The sequence below is a fragment of the Eulemur rufifrons genome, chromosome 2 (assembly GCF_041146395.1).
Source record: "Eulemur rufifrons isolate Redbay chromosome 2, OSU_ERuf_1, whole genome shotgun sequence".
NCBI classification, from domain to species: Eukaryota; Metazoa; Chordata; class Mammalia; order Primates; family Lemuridae; genus Eulemur; species Eulemur rufifrons.
Window position 1 is genome coordinate 126,605,436 of NC_090984.1, and position 17,805 is coordinate 126,623,240.

Consider the following 17,805-nt stretch of genomic DNA (forward strand, 5'->3'; position numbering starts at 1 on the left):
CTAGATTTCAGTCAATGCCACCAGGCTCACGGGAATGCTGGTGGCCCCTGACTTCCCTGCACCCTTTCACCTTACTTTTTCTGTCCGTGTCTTTGTCTCTCCCATCTTTGCAGCCCACACTGCCCCGGGACCCGGTCATATCACGGGCTTCATGAACCCCCGATAGTTTACAGTATTTTTATTCTTCAAGATTGGTAGGGAGTGAAAACATACTGTATTTATGTAAAGCCCAGGAAAGCTTCCGGGCTCAGGTGTTGGTGAGTGGATACGATGCTGTAGGAAGCTGTCTGTGCCTCTGTGGGGGACAGAGGGAAGTGTTCACTCAGCCTGTAGCCCAGGACCAGGGACGAGGTGACAAAGAAGGCAGGTGTCCTCCTGGGGAGACCAGGACTTGGTCATTCTGTTGGCTATGTCAGCATGGGCTTGGGCAGGGGCACCAGGGTTTGTCCCAGAAAAATGGCATCTGATGAAAAGTCCTGATGTTAAGAGAGTCTGGGGTGGAGTGAGTTACGGGAACCTGCTGGGGTGGGGGGGGTCTCCTATGAGGGCGTGAAGGGCACAAGGACACGACACAGAGGTGCAATTCTCAATAGAAGTAGCAAACATTTTTCATCAGAATCACTGAATGCTACAAGAGAAGATAATCCAGTCAACGTGTGAGGAAAATATTTGAAAAACTGAAAACAAAGAATATTTTTCCCAGATATTTTTTCATTCAAAAACAAGGAAGAAATTTTTTTAAAATCCCAGACAAACAAAAGGTAAAGGAGTTCTTTACCAGTAGGCCTGCCTTATACGTGCCAAAAGGAGGGTTTTTAGCTGAAAAAGTCCATTGATTAAAAACAAAACTTATGAAAGCATAAAACTTAATGATTTAATTAGCATAGACACATATGAAGAGTACTCTATAATGTTGGTGTGTCAAACAATTTTAATCTCCTATAAGGGTCAAAATACAAAATTATCAATAACAACTCTCTTAAAATTATGTAAACTCTGACATCAGAAACATAAAATGTTATGGCTGTGTGTAAAAGTGTAAAATTTTTGATATGCAATGACAATTTAGTTGTTATCAATTGAAAATAGACACTTCTAAGTGTGAGGTGTTTTATGTAAGCCCCATGGTAACAACAAAAGTAAATTCTATACTAGGCACACAAAAGAATAATAGAAAGTATTCAGAGCATACCACTACAGAAAACTGTCAAACCACAAAGAAGTCAGCAAGAAAAGTAGAAACCACAGATACATCTATAAAACGTCCAGCAAACAAAACAGAGGAGTAGTCACTACATATTGGAATTACTCAGAATATAAATGGATTAAATTATCCAATGAAAAGAAAGAATGACTGAAAGGTAAAACAAATAAATGAATAAAAAGACTCAACTATTCCTCTGGTACAAGAGACACACCTAACTTTTAAAAATACACATAGACAGAAGTCGAAGCTATAGAAAAATAAATTTCATGAAAATGAAAACCAAAATAAAGTAGAGGTAGTTACACTGTTATGGTCTGAGATGTGAGAAATGACCACCTAAAGACCGAATTCAGCCAAATCAGGAGTCCTTATTAGCGGGCCAGCGACTACCCTCTGTACCGCCCAAAGGCGGCACAGAGAGCAGCAGTGAGCCTTTGAAACAGAAAGTTTTTATATTGTAAGTTTGTGGGTGGACAATTACTAAGATAGAGTAAGCACGTGTACAAAAAGCCTTGAGTAAGCATTATATCATTTTCTTATCCTTGGTGTAACAGGATCTGGACAGTTTGGGCTCTGGGCCGTATCTTGTTCATGCAAAACATGAGTGTTGTAATGGCTTCACGCAAAACGTGGGGGCTGTAATCACTTTATGCAGAACATGGGTGTTGTAGTCACTTAGGAATTTCTGTGTTGGGGAGTAGCAAGCAGGAGCAAGCAGATTTACAGAAGCAGAATGGCAGATTAATGATTTTTCGACGCGAAACTCAGACTAAGAATACATACACGAAACACAATAGACTTCAGCTCAGAAGTAGAAATTAGAGAAAAAGAAGGACCTTGCGTAATTGTAACTTGTGAATTCATAAAAAGGATATCCCTTTTGTAAATAAATACCCCCATCATCAGGGCACTGAAATATGAAAAGCAATTACGTAAAAAGCTGAAGGATGAAAAGACTGCAATACAACAGAGTAGGAGGCTTCATTGCCCCATTTTCAGCAATAGGCAGATCATTAAAAGAGGGAAAAAAAAGAAAATATATGAGACTTCTTGATTTTAAACCAACTTCCCTAACAAATATATGTGGGACACTCCATCCATCTATAGCAGAGCAGGACGACTGTAGTTAAGAAATTAATATGCACTGTACACTTTCAAGTAGCTAGAAGAGAGCATTTTGCATATTCCAAACACAAAGAAATCATAAATGTCTCAGATTATAAATTTGCTATTTGCCTGATTTGATCATTAGACATTTTATACACATGTAATATAAAAAATCTAAAATTATTAAGCAGATTTAAAAATGTTAAAAGTCCTTTCTATTTAGATAGGATGGTATTGTCACACAGTAAAAATAAATCAACACAGAGCTGAAAAATGGATATTACTTTACCTTTAAATAGTACATTTCCTAAAAATGATACATGCATTCAGTTTTATAAAATATATTTAATTGTATTTTATAATATTGGTTGGAATGGACACACTTTCACATAGAAAAATGTAATCTCCACTTTGGAGAACTACTTCATAGCATGAATACAGATATTTTCAACTGAACCAAGTGGAAAGAGTAACATTGGGGCAGTGCCCGTGTGTGTGTGTGAGGTGTAGGAGCTTTTGCAAGTGCACAGACCTACGTCCATGGCAGATGTGTTGTGTGTGTGTGTGTGTGTGTGTGTGTCTATGTGTGTTTATGCACCTTCAAATTCTAAGAGATTCTTGGGGATGTTACTTGGGGTTAGTTATAATATTTGGAAAATTGTTGCCTATATAATTCTTCAAAGATTTATTTTTGTCTGTTTGTTTTTAATTTTCCTTTGGAATGTGAAACATACATATTACAATTTTCATAGTGATATTCTGTCTTCTTCACTCTTTTTGTCTATGCAACTTGGTTTGTGTCATTCCCAATGACACTTTCTTAAGTCCCTGGTTTCATTTTTGGGCTGAGCCCACTCTACTGACGAGTGTACCCAAGGCTTCTTCAATTCTCAAGCACATTGTTTGATTATTTCATGTTTTACGTTTGATTCTTGATGTTTCCATCTGTCAGCAGCAGGCACCTGTCTGATCCTACAGTCTGCCCATATTTTCCCTTAGAGATTTTTGTGTATTAACTCTAGTTGTTTTAAATATTCTGTTGATTTAGATCATTCTAATATGGTGTCATTTCAAAATCACATTCTGATCATTTGTCCATTATGACTTTTGTCTTCCTCTTGGAAATGTTTTCTAATTTTTGTGGGTAGCCAGACACATTGCACTGGACAGTTGGTGGGGCCTCATGACCTATGCTGTATTTATGCATCTTCTCCCTGCAGTTTCTCATACCCTACCTTGACTAGGCCTTTCTTGTGGAGGTTTCTGACAATCTCCTCAGGACCACATTTGAAATCAGTTTCCCCGTGGCTACCACAGTTGAAGGCTGTTCCTTCTACGTCCACCAGAGGCTTCAGATTCCTCCAGTGACCCCGGATTCTGTTTCCTGCTTGGCTGTATGTTTGCACCTTGTGCTGTCCTGCAGAGGTCTGTCTGTGTCAGCTCTGCCACACGCAGTCCCCTGTGATGTCCCCCTGACATTTGTCAATGGATGGATGGGGTGGGCTGAGGTGGAATTGTCTGCCCTTCAACAGAGCTGTATTTCTAGTGGGCTGGGGGTCCTGGATCTGGCTGCTGCCTCCAGGTGTCCCCGTCTCTGCCCCAGAGGAGCTGATGGTCCAGCATCTTGCCCGTCCTCCTGGGTACAGAGTCCCTGGTTGTCCCTCATTGTTCTGTCTCCCAGCTGCAGGGGTTCTCCCTCGGTGTCCTTACCTTCCAGGTGTGCTGCCCTTCCCTGCAGATCGAGGCTTTTATTCCACAGGGAACGGGGAGGTGGCTCTGGGCCTAACCTTGGTGGGGACCTCTGTTCCCTCCCAGGTCCTACAGTGTCCATCTGCGCCCCCAGGATGCCAGTTTTGTAGGTTTTGCGGCAGATCAATTCTCAGTTCCACAGTGGTGATGGGGGTGGGTCTGGATGCACTTCCGAAGTGTGTGCAACCCTCTTTCCCAGAGAGTTTGTGACTGTGCCTGTTACAGAGGACAGAGACAAGGGGAGGGGAATCCCCTTAAACACGTGGACCCTGAGCATTTCCCAGCAGGATGCCTTCACCATGCTCAGCCTCCAGCAGTCCAGTGCACGCTGGCAGCTGCATCCTGCCATAGCCTGCATTGTATATGGCAGCCCCTGCCCCAGAGCAGTGAACTCCCTGGCTCTGTCACTTTCTGCAAAACTCATCTCTCCCCACCTCGGGATAGTTTTTAGTCTTATAACACCGGTTATCTGAAGTCCTAAATAATGTTTGCAAAATTGCAACTACTGCAGTTTATCTGTTGTAGTCAAAGTTGTTATAAGAATAAAATAAAAAAAAATGTTTCAATTGTGTACACCTTCAAGCTGAGTAGCAGGTTTATTTGTAAGACCCAGAAAATTAAATAAAAATGTATGTTGATCACATCTTAGCAGAAAAAGCACTGTAAATGTGTTGATGGGATACTACTCCTTGTTAATATCTGTGAACATTTGCTGCGCACCACAGCACCACTACGTTTGCTGGTCTTTATGCTGAGTTCATAAGAGGACAGACTACACTATTCCATTGTTATGTATTCTAGAAAATAAAAACTAATGTACTTTAACAAGATCAGTATCTGCCCAGGTGATGGAGGCAGAAGGTTAGTGGACAGAAGGGAAGACAGAAGAAGAGATGGAAACATTACCGAGAATTGATTTGTCACTGTCCTAATAATGATTATGGATTTGTGAATTTTTGTCAATTACACACTCTAAATATATGAAGTTCTCCCCATGTCAATTATAACTCATAAAACTTATTTCACATAAATCCTAAAAATACCATTGGTAAGAAGTCTTACAAAGATAATATGTTACCTGTCCAAACATGTTGAAAATTCAGCAGCATCCACCTTGGCCTCTGCCTATGTTGGGGTAAGGTCCAGGTGTGGAAAACCACACATGTTCTCATGACAGAGTTCTTGCACCCACACTAAGCTGCTCAGCTCTGTGCGGGAGATGGTTCATGGGTCAGGCGTGTGCAGTGCTGAGGAGCACAGGCTCAGATCCCAGAACTCACTCTCCCCAGACTGAGCTCCTGACACATTACACAGGCCCTCGATGCCCTGGGGTGACTCTCACGTTTGTAATATGGAACAGAGATGGACACTTAGAGTACATGATCCATGTCCATGTGGCAATAGGAAGTACGATGATGGATGCTCAGTATTTACCAGATTACAATTTCCTAAGAAGAGCTTACATTGTATCAAATGTTGCCGTGGTCATACACCCTCCCCCCAGACACTCACTTCTGATCTGGACCCTGCCCTCCCTCAGGCGTCCCACCCCAGAGCTTGCTATATAGCAGCGGACATGCAAATAGGGCCCTGCCTCTGCTGATGAAAACCAGGCCAGCCCTCACCCTGCAGCTCTGGGACAGGAGCCCCAGCCCAGGCATTCCCAGGCGTCCCCATTCGGTCAACAGGACTGAACACATTGACTCACCATGGAGTCTAGGCTGCGCTGGGTTTTCCTTGTTGCTCTGTTACAAGGTAATTCATGGAGAACTAGAGATATTGGGTGTGGGAGTGAATGTGAGTGAGAGAAACAGGGGTGTGTGTGGCAGTTTCTGACCAGGCTGTGTCTGTGTTTGCAGGTGTCCAGTGTGAGGTGCAGCTGGTGGAGTCTGGGGGAGGCTTGGTCCAGCCTGGGGGGTCCCTGAGACTCTCCTGTGCAGCCTCCGGATTCACCTTCAGCAGCAACTACATGCACTGGGTCCCCCAGGCTCCAGGGAAGGGGCTGGAGTGGGTCTCAAGAATTTATGGTAATGGTGGTAGCACAAGCTACGCAGACACCGTGAAGGGCCGATTCACCATCTCCACAGACAGCAGCAAGAACACGGTGTATCTGCAAATGAACAGTCTGAGAGCCGAGGACACAGCCCTGTACTACTGCACTAGAGACACAGTGAGGGGACATCAGTGTGAGCCCAGACACAAACCTCCTGCGGGTGCGCGCGGGGCCGCCAGGGGGCACGCAAGACACAGGAGCAGAGTCAGCCCAGGGCAGGTGCAGGTGGAGGGTAAGGGCTGGTTTCCTCTCAGGGTCGTGGCTTCCTCTCCATAAAACGGTTTCCTCTGTGGAACTTCTCTGAATTCACGATTCTGTGTTTCCCTCTGCAGTCTCTGTGTTAGATATGTTTGTGCTAATGAGAGAAAATATTGTCACCTGCTCAAAAGGCAGACAGTGGCTTCCAGTCACGTTCTCCTCTCCCCAAATGGACATGAATGATCAACACTTCTCAATAAGTCCGAAAATGAATAAAAGATCTTTTTCTTGGACAGCACAATGCAGCACAGCATACAGAAGTACACGTTCCTTCTAGGCGTCAAGCAGGATAAAGCACCTACTGGACGTCAGGGGCAGACGGAGTCAGCGTCCTAAGCAAGAGCAGGAAGACCCCGTGGAGCTCCCTGTCCTAGCACCAGGCTCACAACATCGATTATATCTGACAGAATTCAAGGGCAGAGGGACCCACCGACATTTAGTGTAGATGTTGACTCTGATGGTGTTAGACACCTGCACACACAGGCAGGCACAGATGCGCGCACACACACACACACACACACACTGAGTGAACACGGGAAGAGTGAGTCTCTCCACTACTGAGGTGTCTGCAGAGCAGGGCAGGCCTCTCAAAACAGTTCCAAGTGGCTTCGTAGGGCAGGAAGGGAGACTGGCTCAGGTTTTCACAACAGTTCCCTGGTGGGAAAGGGAGGGGGCTCTCACTCCCAGGAAGTGTCTGCTGGTGTCTGGGCCTCCGACAGCCATCTGGTGAGAAAGCACCTGTGATTCCTTCCTAGGATGCCCATGAGTGGGGCAAACAGGGAAGACGAAGGATGGGCCTTCAGATGTCAGCGGACAGACACCACGTAAGAGACTTTGACTTCTTATTCCACTCAACAACTATTAAATATTTTTACATTTATTTGAAAAGCAGGGAAAGGCCTTTATGGGTGGAAAACAATGAGGTCTGCCAAAAAATAGAAGACGTTTCATTAGTATGAAGAAATCATAGTACTAATGAGGATCAGCAGGAGGAGGAGTTAGACAGGGTCTTGGTCCAATGTCATGGGGGGAAGCTTTTCACTGTCCACGCTCATCAGCTTATCCTGAAGGCCCTGGGTCTGCTGTGGCCTTCAAAATATGAGAAGGTTCACAGGTTCTACTAGGATGCTCAGTTTGACATTCTCTACCGCAGCAGCCTTCCAAGTGTCTAGAATTCTGAACTGATGCTGTTGTTCTGAAATGTGAAGCCGAGGGTTTCCTCCCTGGAATTGCACTGCTGTGTTTCCCTTAAAGTCCTTAATAATATTTGCTCCAGTATGGCTCAAGACCAGTATTTTCCTGATGTTTCTCCAACACACACTCTGTGCTGGTTGAACATGATGACAGACTGCTAAATAGATGCAGTAAAAGGACCCTGAATCTGTGGTGATAGGAGTGTCTATAATGCATTAATTGCTTTCAAAATTATTTACTCTCACATGCAATAAGGAAAATGCTAGTAATTGTGATAAAATCTAAATGTTTGTTCAGTTGCTACCAAGGGAAAGTGTAACAACTGATGTGTCCTTGAGGGACTGGACCACAATGCTGTAAGCAAGTGCTCATGGTAGACTGGCGAAGGAGTTCAAGAATTGCTTAAAACTGTGACATTCAAATTTCATAATGCTAATTGGATAAACATTTTCAACACTTACAAAATATTTCCAATGAGTGCACGGTGTGTTACATGAGCAGTGATGATGCCTCACAAGGTTAGACAGCATCACAAACTAAGTTTAGGCTGCTTGTTCTCAGTAACGACTTCGTACAACACTTGTTTAACCCCCATGTTATTTTTTGCATGATTCCTATTTACTTTAGTTGGATCTCTAGGATTTAGAAGTCTATCTAGAAGTTTTTTAGTTTTTTCTTCATTTTGATACGTTTACCAGAACTTTTGAGAAACCCTTTTGTTTGCAAAATATCCCAAGTTCATGTACTATTTTAAAAACATATGCATTCAATCCTGGATTTTGGCTAATTGACAAGCACCAAGAAGGGCAATGACTTTTGCCACACGGGCTGATTTTACCTCCAGTTGGGCTGATTTTACTTCCATTTCCAATGGAAAGTTTTCTTCGGTAACATGAATCACTGCTTAGTAACTTCCAGGTTCATTATTGAACTGTGATTGATCGACAAATACTATTGTCTGAAGTGTCTTAATGAGAATCTCATCCAAGGAATATACAGAACTTTTTCGCTGATGCAGACAAAATAGCTCTGTGCCCACACTTAGCTTTCAGCCACGTGTCCTAGCACACAATGAACCACACGCCACTGTTCACCTCAGTGGGGGCTCCTGACTAGGAAATGAGGTACTTTTGATTTTAATGCCTCTAGACCATCATATCTGGCTATTTTAGCAAAAATTAATGGCAACATGAAATAACTAAACAATAAGGAAAATCATAACCTAATCAAACAGGAAGCCAGATGTGAGTGGCTCCATCTTTGCCAGTTTCAAAAGTTCATGCACCCAAGGAGCTTCTTGTCTCGACATTTCACACTGATATGCAGAAAACGTCCGCTTCATCCACCAATCCCCTCTTGTGTGGATGTGCTGAGACTGTTTTCAGGGTCCCACAGATAGGACAAGTGGTGGAAGAAGAGAGGACACCTTTCTGAAGTTTGCCCTGAAGGATCAGCAAGGTCACAACAGAGACTCTCTCCTGCCTCCGTGACTAGAACTCTGTCACACGCCCACATGCACACGAATTCCTGATGGGCATAAATGCTACAATGATGAGGCTGACCATTTTATCACATAAAATTACTGGAAACTGACATAAATATTTTCTTTTCCTTTTTCTGCGGGGAGTTAGCTAAGCTCCCCTCTAAATTTCGGGACCCTCAGACAGGGGTTGTCACAAAGGATGAATAATTTGTAGGAAACAGAAATAAAAATAATACACAGAGACACAGATATAATTTATAAAGTAAAGATTTATGAAGATAGATAAGGCAGGGTGCCCGGAAAGTTATATTTGTTCCCACAGAAATGCAACTCAGACTGAATTTTTACAGAGATACTTACAGGGCAGATACAGGTTCTCCTTCCAGTGAACCCCATGCTGAGTGTCTCTTACTGAGAAATGCAGACCTTGGCCCCAGGAAATGTCAGGCTGACACCATTAACAGAATTGGGTGCAGGGTAATCACACGGCTAGTGGTCCTGGGCGAGGGTTGGGTTTGGAAAGACACACACATGCGCTGGATCCAGGCAAGGTGAGTTGCTGCACCTTCCAGACTCAGAGTTCTTAGGAAATTTCTCATCAAGTGATTCCGTGACTCAGTTCAGGAGCCATGTTGAGGTCACTGCTCGGCTCTTTTGCTCGCAGACTTCAGATTAGGCAGAGGGAGGACCTCAGTCTGCCTTGGGGGGAGAAAGCACATGAAGTTGGGTGATGCATGTCACCCAGCCCTGCCACTGTGGCCACTTAATTCATGGACCATTCGGGCGGCGCTGGAGTCGCTGGTCGCAGAGGGCGACTGTTGTCCACTGGCTAATCCCAGGCACGTGAGTGTCAGTGTGATGGCACAGGGAGTGCACTCTGCAGAGGCCGGGACAAAATGCAGAGGGCTTCTCACCAAGGCCCAGAAAACACACTCATGAGTAACCCACATACTAGTCACAGGTGCTGCCTGCAGGGAGAAAGAACCAAGAGGATGAATTTCATTACCTGGTAACACACACCCAAATGTCACATGGCTCTTTAAGATTGAACAAGAAATGCTCTACAGGTGGCCCAGGTCCGAGCACAGGTGTCATCAGGACACTCTCAGTGGTGCCCACATGCAGGCCCACCTCCCACGCAGGCTTCGCTCCAGTCCCTGCACCAGCCCTCACACAGGGGACTGGGGACCAGTCCTGTGTCAGATCCTCTACCGTACTGGCTGGGGGAGGTAAATTACAGTGTGGGGTACGTCTGTTATCTGCTGTGAATTAATCTTTGTGAGTGGTGAGCACAAGAATTATGGAAGAAAATGTTGGAAAACTCTTCTACGTACAAGCTTATGTCACAAGATTATTAAGACCACAATGGTAATCACGGCAACAAGAAAAATTAACGTATGGATCTTGATTAATGTACACCAGGGTCCCTTGCAGGGATTCCTTGGTCACAAGGAATGGAGCATGTGCCGGGCCCTACAGAGTGCTGTGGCACCTGGGTCTGCTAAAGAGTGGTAGGGGCGAGATTAATTCCTGTCCACACACCATGGTGACAACTTGAGAAATCTTTCTTTTTATTGCCCCAATGTTAGGCTGTGATTGATTCGAAGTTCTGCTTCCCAGGAAGGATCACACCTATTGGGGGAACAGTGTGCTCCCCTGAATCTGAGACCTGGTCTGAGGCCATTCAGTCGTGAGGACCACCCAACAACGACAGGCCCTCTCCCACTGATAGACACTAACTCTGCTTTGGAGGCTAAGCTCGTGTACCCATGGAGGCAGGGCCATCCCTCAGGCCTGGGCAGATTCTGTGGTTTCTCCACAGCATCCCACACTGGGGAGGTCAAGTGCATCAGGCACATGCCTGCGGGAGGCCGAGGGACCAAGGACAATGGCTCTGCAGTGCTCAGGCCTGAGTCACTCCATCAGGGAACAACATGCAGCAACCCTCACTGCAAAGTGCTACCATGTGTTAGAGGGTTCCAGATTGGAGGTGGTAGGGGACACTAGTGAATGACAAGTAGGACCACAGGGCCACCTGGAGCCATGGGCAGTGGAGTCTGGGCACTAACACTCAAGTCGCGACTTCCACAAAGATCAGGGCTGGCTACTGTCCCAAGCGTGTGTCAGCCCCATAGACTGAACCCGGGCCAGTGTGGACCCACCTGGCAAGAGGGAAATATCAGGACAAACTTCAGTGGATCCTTCTTGGCCCCACTCATGTGCCCTGGGCCCAGCACAGAGGAAGCCCAGTTGCATCTGACAATTTATGTGAACCTGAATCCCCTCAGCTGAGTGAGGCTCACGTCACAGTTAATGCACAACAGCGTCAAGGGCAGGGTGGATTCTGTGACCCAAAGTTCATTGCAACCTTGAAGTTGTAACATTTGAATGCAGCAAAGTCCCATCATGTTCTCATTAGTGAAAGGGGATACTGCAGTCCCCATGGGGCTTGTCCACACTGGTTCTGGCATTGGTTCAGACGAGCAGTAGGATCTAGTGTAAGGGAGATCAGGCCAGATACTGCAGGTAGCTCTCACTAGACATGTCCTTCCTCTTGCACACATTGCAAAACTGCACCATCCTTCTCTTTGTATAGTTTCATCTATAAAATATCATGACCTATGAACTCCTCCAGGATGCTCACCTCTTCCCTGGGCCCTGCCTTCTCTGCAGGTGCCCCACCCAAAGCTTGCTATATAGCAGGGGACATGCAAATAGGGCCCTCCCTCTGCTGATGAAAACCAGCCCAGCCCTCACCCTGCAGCTCTGGGACAGGAGCCCCAGCCCCGGCATTCCCAGGTGTCCCCATTCGGTGATCAGCACTGAACACAGACACTCACCATGGAGTCTGGGCTGACCTGGGTTTTCCTTGTGGCTCTGTTACAAGGTAATTCATGGAGAACTGGAGATATTGGGTGTGTGAGTGTGTGTGAGTGAGAGAAACTGTGGTGCATGTGGCAGTTTCTGACCAGGCTGTGTCTGTGTTTGCAGGTGTCCAGTGTGAGGTGCAGCTGGTGGAGTCTGGGGGAGGCTTGGTCCAGCCTGGGGGGTCCCTGAGACTCTCCTGTGCAGCCTCCGGATTCACCTTCAGCAGCTACTGGATGAGCTGGGTCCGCCAGGCTCCAGGGAAGGGGCTGGAGTGGGTCTCATACATTAGTTATGGTGGTGATAGCACAAGCTACGCAGATGCCGTGAAGGGCCGGTTCACCATCTCCAGAGACAACAGCAAGAACACGCTGTCTCTGCAAATGAACAGTCTGAGAACCGAGGACACAGCCCTGTACTACTGTGCAAGTGACACAGTGAGGGGACATCAGTGTGAGCCCAGACACAAACCCCCTGCGAGGTGCGCAGTGCCGCTAGGGGGCGCGAGAGACACAAGGAGCAGAGTCAGCCCAGCGCAGGTGCAGGTGACAATGTGTTTCAATTCCTGTCAGAGTTTGGGGCTTCTTCTCTAGAAATGTCATCCTGGGACCTGTCTTATCTTGTGACTCTGTGCTCGTCACTGTAGTGTCTGAATTAGAAGCGTCTTGTTGTAGTAAATGAACACACTCTCACCTGAACACAAGGCAGAACGTCACTCACATGGGCAGAAATGGCCCTGGTGTTACCACACGGGTCAGAGCCCTGAGGAAGGAAGCCCAGGGGAACCTGCTGAGCATTTTCCAACCAGACTCAGTGCACAGACCTCAGTGGGACTCCCTGAGTGTCACAGTCTTTGGGATCCAGTTTGGGACATGTGGGGTCCTGGGACAATGTCTCTCTCTCATGAAACCTAACAGTTTCAAGTTGTTCTCTTCTCATTTAAAACTGTACATTTCAGATGCAGAAATCATTTATTTCTATTTTATTCTGGAAGTCTTTTTTCTTTCTCCCTAGGTTCTGTTTTCACATCTTCCTTTTCTCCTTCTTCCCACACAAAATGGAGGGTGTGGTCTCTGTGTCTGAATCCCAGGGCTCAGGTCCTTTACCTGGAGCTCAGGTGTGGCCCAGGCTGTGTCTCCTGTGGGACCTGGGAAAGATTGAGGGGACTGTGTCACCCACCATTGCTGGGACCCTCCTGCTGTCACCTGGGCATGGACTCACATTGGAAATGCAAGTGGCCATTAGTAGCTGAGAGAATGAGATTGATTGCTCAAAGTGGGATGTGTACAGTGAGACTCTCACAGAGTCACCTTCAACACCTGTGGTATTGGAGAGACCTGCAGGTGGGAACCTCAGTGTGCTGAGTAGTCTGGGTGACATCCAGGTCCTTGTGAGTGGTGTCCTTTGGCTCCACATGATCACACCCCACCCTGCAGTTCAGTCCTTGCTGTGTGTTGTGCCTGCCCGAGATGGCCCTTTATCCAAGAGCCTCCTCATCCTCCCCCCTCTGCTCCTCCTGACTGCCCTCTCCTATGTTCTCCTCCTTCCTATGGAGAGCAAAATCTTTCCTTGTTTTTATTCTCACACCCATTGTTATCAAGAAGAAAGAAGTGTCATGTATTGAACAAGGATTTGTGTCTAACCCACATGAGATTCACAAAAGATTTCTTCCATACATTAGTCTTCATCATGGGAGATATTTGTGGAAAACGATGCACAACATCCATCTTATGAAGAAATTTCCATTCTGAGTTAGTTCCATGTGTACCTTTAGACACAGATGTGTCCTCATTGCAAGTAGGAAACAGCTAACTATGTGACAGGCTTTGCCACCTTGTACAGTCCCTGCCTATGAAATAGCTACAGGGTCAGACAGGAAGGTGCTAACACCACAGGGCACATCAGGGAGTGTGGAGGAAGGGACAGGCCCATCAGGACAGGTGTGACTACTGCTCCTTTAGAGTAACTTGTTGATTTTTATTGTTTATAGCATTTTAATTCAAAATTCCTACAGCACTAAAACACACTTGATTTATGTAAAGCCCAAGAGAGCTGCAAAGCTCAGGAGTTGGTGAGCACATGTCATGGTGCAGGACGCGGTGGGTGCCCCTGAGGTGGCCACAGGTGAAGGGTCACTCAGCAGGAGGGTGAGGAATATGGACATTATGGCAAAGAAGGCAGGTGTCCTCCTGGGGAAGACAGGATATGGGGACTCTGTTGGCTGAGTCTGCAAGGGCTTGGGCAGGGGCACCAGGGTCTGTCCTAGAGAAGTGACATCTGATGAGAGGACTTGATGTTGAGCGATTCTGGAACAAAGTGAGGAGCACGGAAATCAGCTGAGGGGGCTCCCGTGAGGGCCTTGAAAGAGGTTGCTTTATGAATGCGACATCATGACATTTGGAGCAGAGGAGCAGAGAGCCACACTGTGGAGCAGCCACCAACCTGTTAGATGAGATCATGTGTGTGCAGAAGCAGCACAGCTGACGCACGGCAGGAGCGGATGGCGTGGATGGGTGTGGCCGCACGTGTGTATCGTGGGAACGTGTGATCCTTGCAGGGACAACTCAAGTCAGCACGGAATCCTCTCTTCACAATATCGCAGCTTTGAACGTTCATATCAAGAGTTAGCAACATGTTTATTTTTCTTAGTTCATCTGCTCAAGGCAATAGTGTATGTTTCAAGTAATTCCTGATTATTTTATATTTTACTGATATTTATAGCTTATTTTTTTCAATAAATTTCCTAAACTGTGGCTGGGAGGCTGCATAAATATGCCCCTATCAGAAAATAGCAACCATATGTACAAGAGAAAAATGTTTCCCAGTTGCTGATTGCCAGGAGTCAGCCATTTCAGTAAGATGCGTGTAGTGACAGCGTGTGGAGCCACAAGCTGTAGTTTGCAGTCACCTACCGTGAGATGCCTTCATTCTCTCCCAGTGAAACACAGCAAGTGGGGACGGCCACAGCAGATGCAGCTGGGATAATCTCCTCTGTTCTAAACTGCTCTTGCATGGTGGGTTTCACCTTTGAACAGTCTAACTCACATCAGCCTGTATTTACTATTTTAAAGAGATGATACATGGGGTCTTGTTTTCTCATACCTAAGAGTAAGTCATAATGAAAAAATTTAATTTTAACTTACTACTGAGCAGATCAGAGCATCCAAGCCCTCGTAGAGTATATTTTATTAATGTGTGCTGTGACCATGGTGATTTAGGCAAGGGAATCCTTACGGTGTTTAAGGTGAGGTGTAGCTCTTTGTCCCTATTATATATGGCAAAAACCATAATGGTATAGGGATACATTTTAAATTTTTTATGGGATTCTTATGTATAATTGTAATCTGAGCTTCAGTAATAAGGATATGCAATATTGTCAACGGATGAATTTCTGCAGTGAGTATGATACTTACAGCCTTTGATGAGGAAGACCAAAAGGCAGGCAACATCCTTTCATATTTTACCATATACTATTTTAGTATATCTTGGATTTCTAATTGTGTCACTGACAGACTGTTCTCTGTTCTGTTGCACAGTATAAGTATAGTTAATAATAATGTATTGCATATTTCGAAATAGCTGAAACATAGGATTTTAAATACTCTCACTACAAAGAAAGAACAAATATTTGAGGTGATAGACATGCTAATTATGCTGATTTGATCATTCCATAATGTATACAGGTATTGACTTACCGTTGAATCCCTTGAACATATATTATTATTCTCTGTCAATCAAAAATAAATAAAATTTTACCCAAGGGCCCAGAAACACATGAGTGCATTAATAAAATGCGGTATCTGTACACCATGGAATTCTACTCAGCCACAAAAAACAGTGGTGATCTAGCACCTGTTCCATTAACCTGGATTGAGCTGGAGTCCATTCTACTAAGTGAGGTATCACAAGAATGGAAAAACAAGCACCACATGTGCTCACCATCAAGTTGGTCCTAACTGATCAACACTAAGGTGTTCACATGGTAGTAATATTCAGTGGGTGCCGATTAGGTGGGTGCGTAGGGGGGTGAACTCACGACTAATGGATGGGGAGCGAACTGTGTGGGGGAAGGGCACTCCTGGAGCCCTGGCTCAGGTGAGGCAAAGGCATGTATGTAATTAAACTCTTTGTACCTCCATAATATTGTGAAATGAAAAATAGAAATAGAAATGATTAATATTTTGGATGAGGAACATGTTAGGTTTCTTAATTTGATCAATATCCAACATATACATATATCAAAACACATTTTATTTCTTACATTTATGCATTATTTGTCAATTAAAATAAAATAAAATTTTTAATGTAGCAGTACAAAAAAACCCACCTAGGTTTATTTCCTTTTATGCAAATGTATAATTTTCTTAATTTTTTATTTAATTTTTAACAAATCTTTTTTTATTTCAGAATATTACAGGGATACAAATGTTGAGGTTACACATATTGCCTTTGCCCCACCCATGTCAGGGCTACAAGCCTGTCCATCCCGCAGACCCCAAAGGAAATCACAGCAACAACAAAAATAAGTAAATGGGACCTGATCAACTTAAAAACCTTCTAACCAGCCAAGGACGTGATCAGGAGAGCAAACACCCAGCCTGCAGAATGGGAGGAAAGACTCACATGCCGCACATTTTATATACTTTAAGTCTTTTCTTCCATGCCCGTATGCAGATCATATGCAAACTGGTCCTTGCTGTGAAAACGTGCAGACCCCTCCAGGAGGTCCAGCTGCTCTCTCATGGCTTGTGGGAAACTTCAATGTTCAGTGACAGAAAGGATGGTGTGAATATTTTAGTTCTTTTTTCTTAAGATCAGAAAGTCAGAGTAAGAGGGGGAAGGCACCAATATCAGTGTTTCCACTAAGCAGACCTTACAAGACCCGCAACTGCTGGTCTCTTTCTCCAGGAGCATATTTTGTCCTCAGACCCTCATGCTCACCTACGTGGGGAAGATGACAGCGTCCACCCATGGACTCTCCCCCACTGCACACAACAGTGTCTCCAGGCTATGGGAGGGTGCGTTTGTGTGTGGGAGCAAAGGTCTTGGGGTGATGTCCTGTCTCTGCTTCCCCAGAATCCTGCGATAGTGGGTGACGTGCTGTGAAGGTGATGTTGGCCAGTTGAGGAAAGCTCATGTAGATGTGCAGAAGTGACATCTCTTTTGAAATAAAATTTGGAATCTGGTTAGAAACGATGGATGATCGCAGCTTCTGATCATCTGGGATTAAGGTGGTGATACGCAGAAGTGGGGCAATTGTGGTTGTGTCTTCTGACAGCCTGGTGCACGGTCACTGCCCTGAGTGCAGTGGGGATGCCAACGCATACTCGCTTATCGCAGCGACTGAGGTCCTGTACTAATGTGTTTCATTATCGTTGAGCCAATTATGCATTTAAGTTGCATCTGTGTACAGGTTGTCAAACCTGGGAGTTCCAAAAAATACTCCAGTGGAATTACTGGAATCTAAACGTATTCCTCCCTTACTCACTGTGTAAACGTAGCCACACCCTAATGCTATAGGCACTGCCCTTGCAAAGACTGTGACTGTTTCCTTCCCTGTTAATCTTTTGTGTGAGAAGCTTGAATGTGTTGGGCAGCACCACGTGTTCCTCAGATGGGACACTGGGAGTGAAGCCAGATAAAGGGAGGGGCTGGTGCTATTCCTACTCCTGCTCCTGCTATTCCCGTGAAATGTCCATAGACGCAGATACATCTGCATCCTGCTAGATTGCAGCCCTTCCCAGCAGTGAAGGGAACTATGCACGTGCATAGAGGAAGCCCCACTGCACTTGAGGTAATGGCCATGGACGTGCCACACCAAATTACTGACGCAGGTGAACCTCTCAGTCAACCCACCTTCCAGTGAACCCCATGCTGAGTGTCTTTTAC

At 45.4% G+C, this 17,805-nt stretch overlaps 1 protein-coding gene across 1 annotated transcript in view; it reads left to right on the forward strand.

Moving 5' to 3' along the window:
* LOC138398857 (uncharacterized) overlaps positions 1-17,022 on the forward strand; it is a 29,202-nt gene extending 12,180 nt beyond the window's left edge. The window contains exons 6-9 of the mRNA XM_069493310.1: positions 6,004-6,233; positions 12,043-12,056; positions 12,143-12,353; positions 16,993-17,022. Of these exons, the coding sequence (XP_069349411.1) occupies positions 6,004-6,233; positions 12,043-12,056; positions 12,143-12,353; positions 16,993-17,022 (485 nt within the window). The remainder of the gene's footprint in view (positions 1-6,003; positions 6,234-12,042; positions 12,057-12,142; positions 12,354-16,992) is intronic.
* Positions 17,023-17,805: the final 783 nt, after the last annotated feature.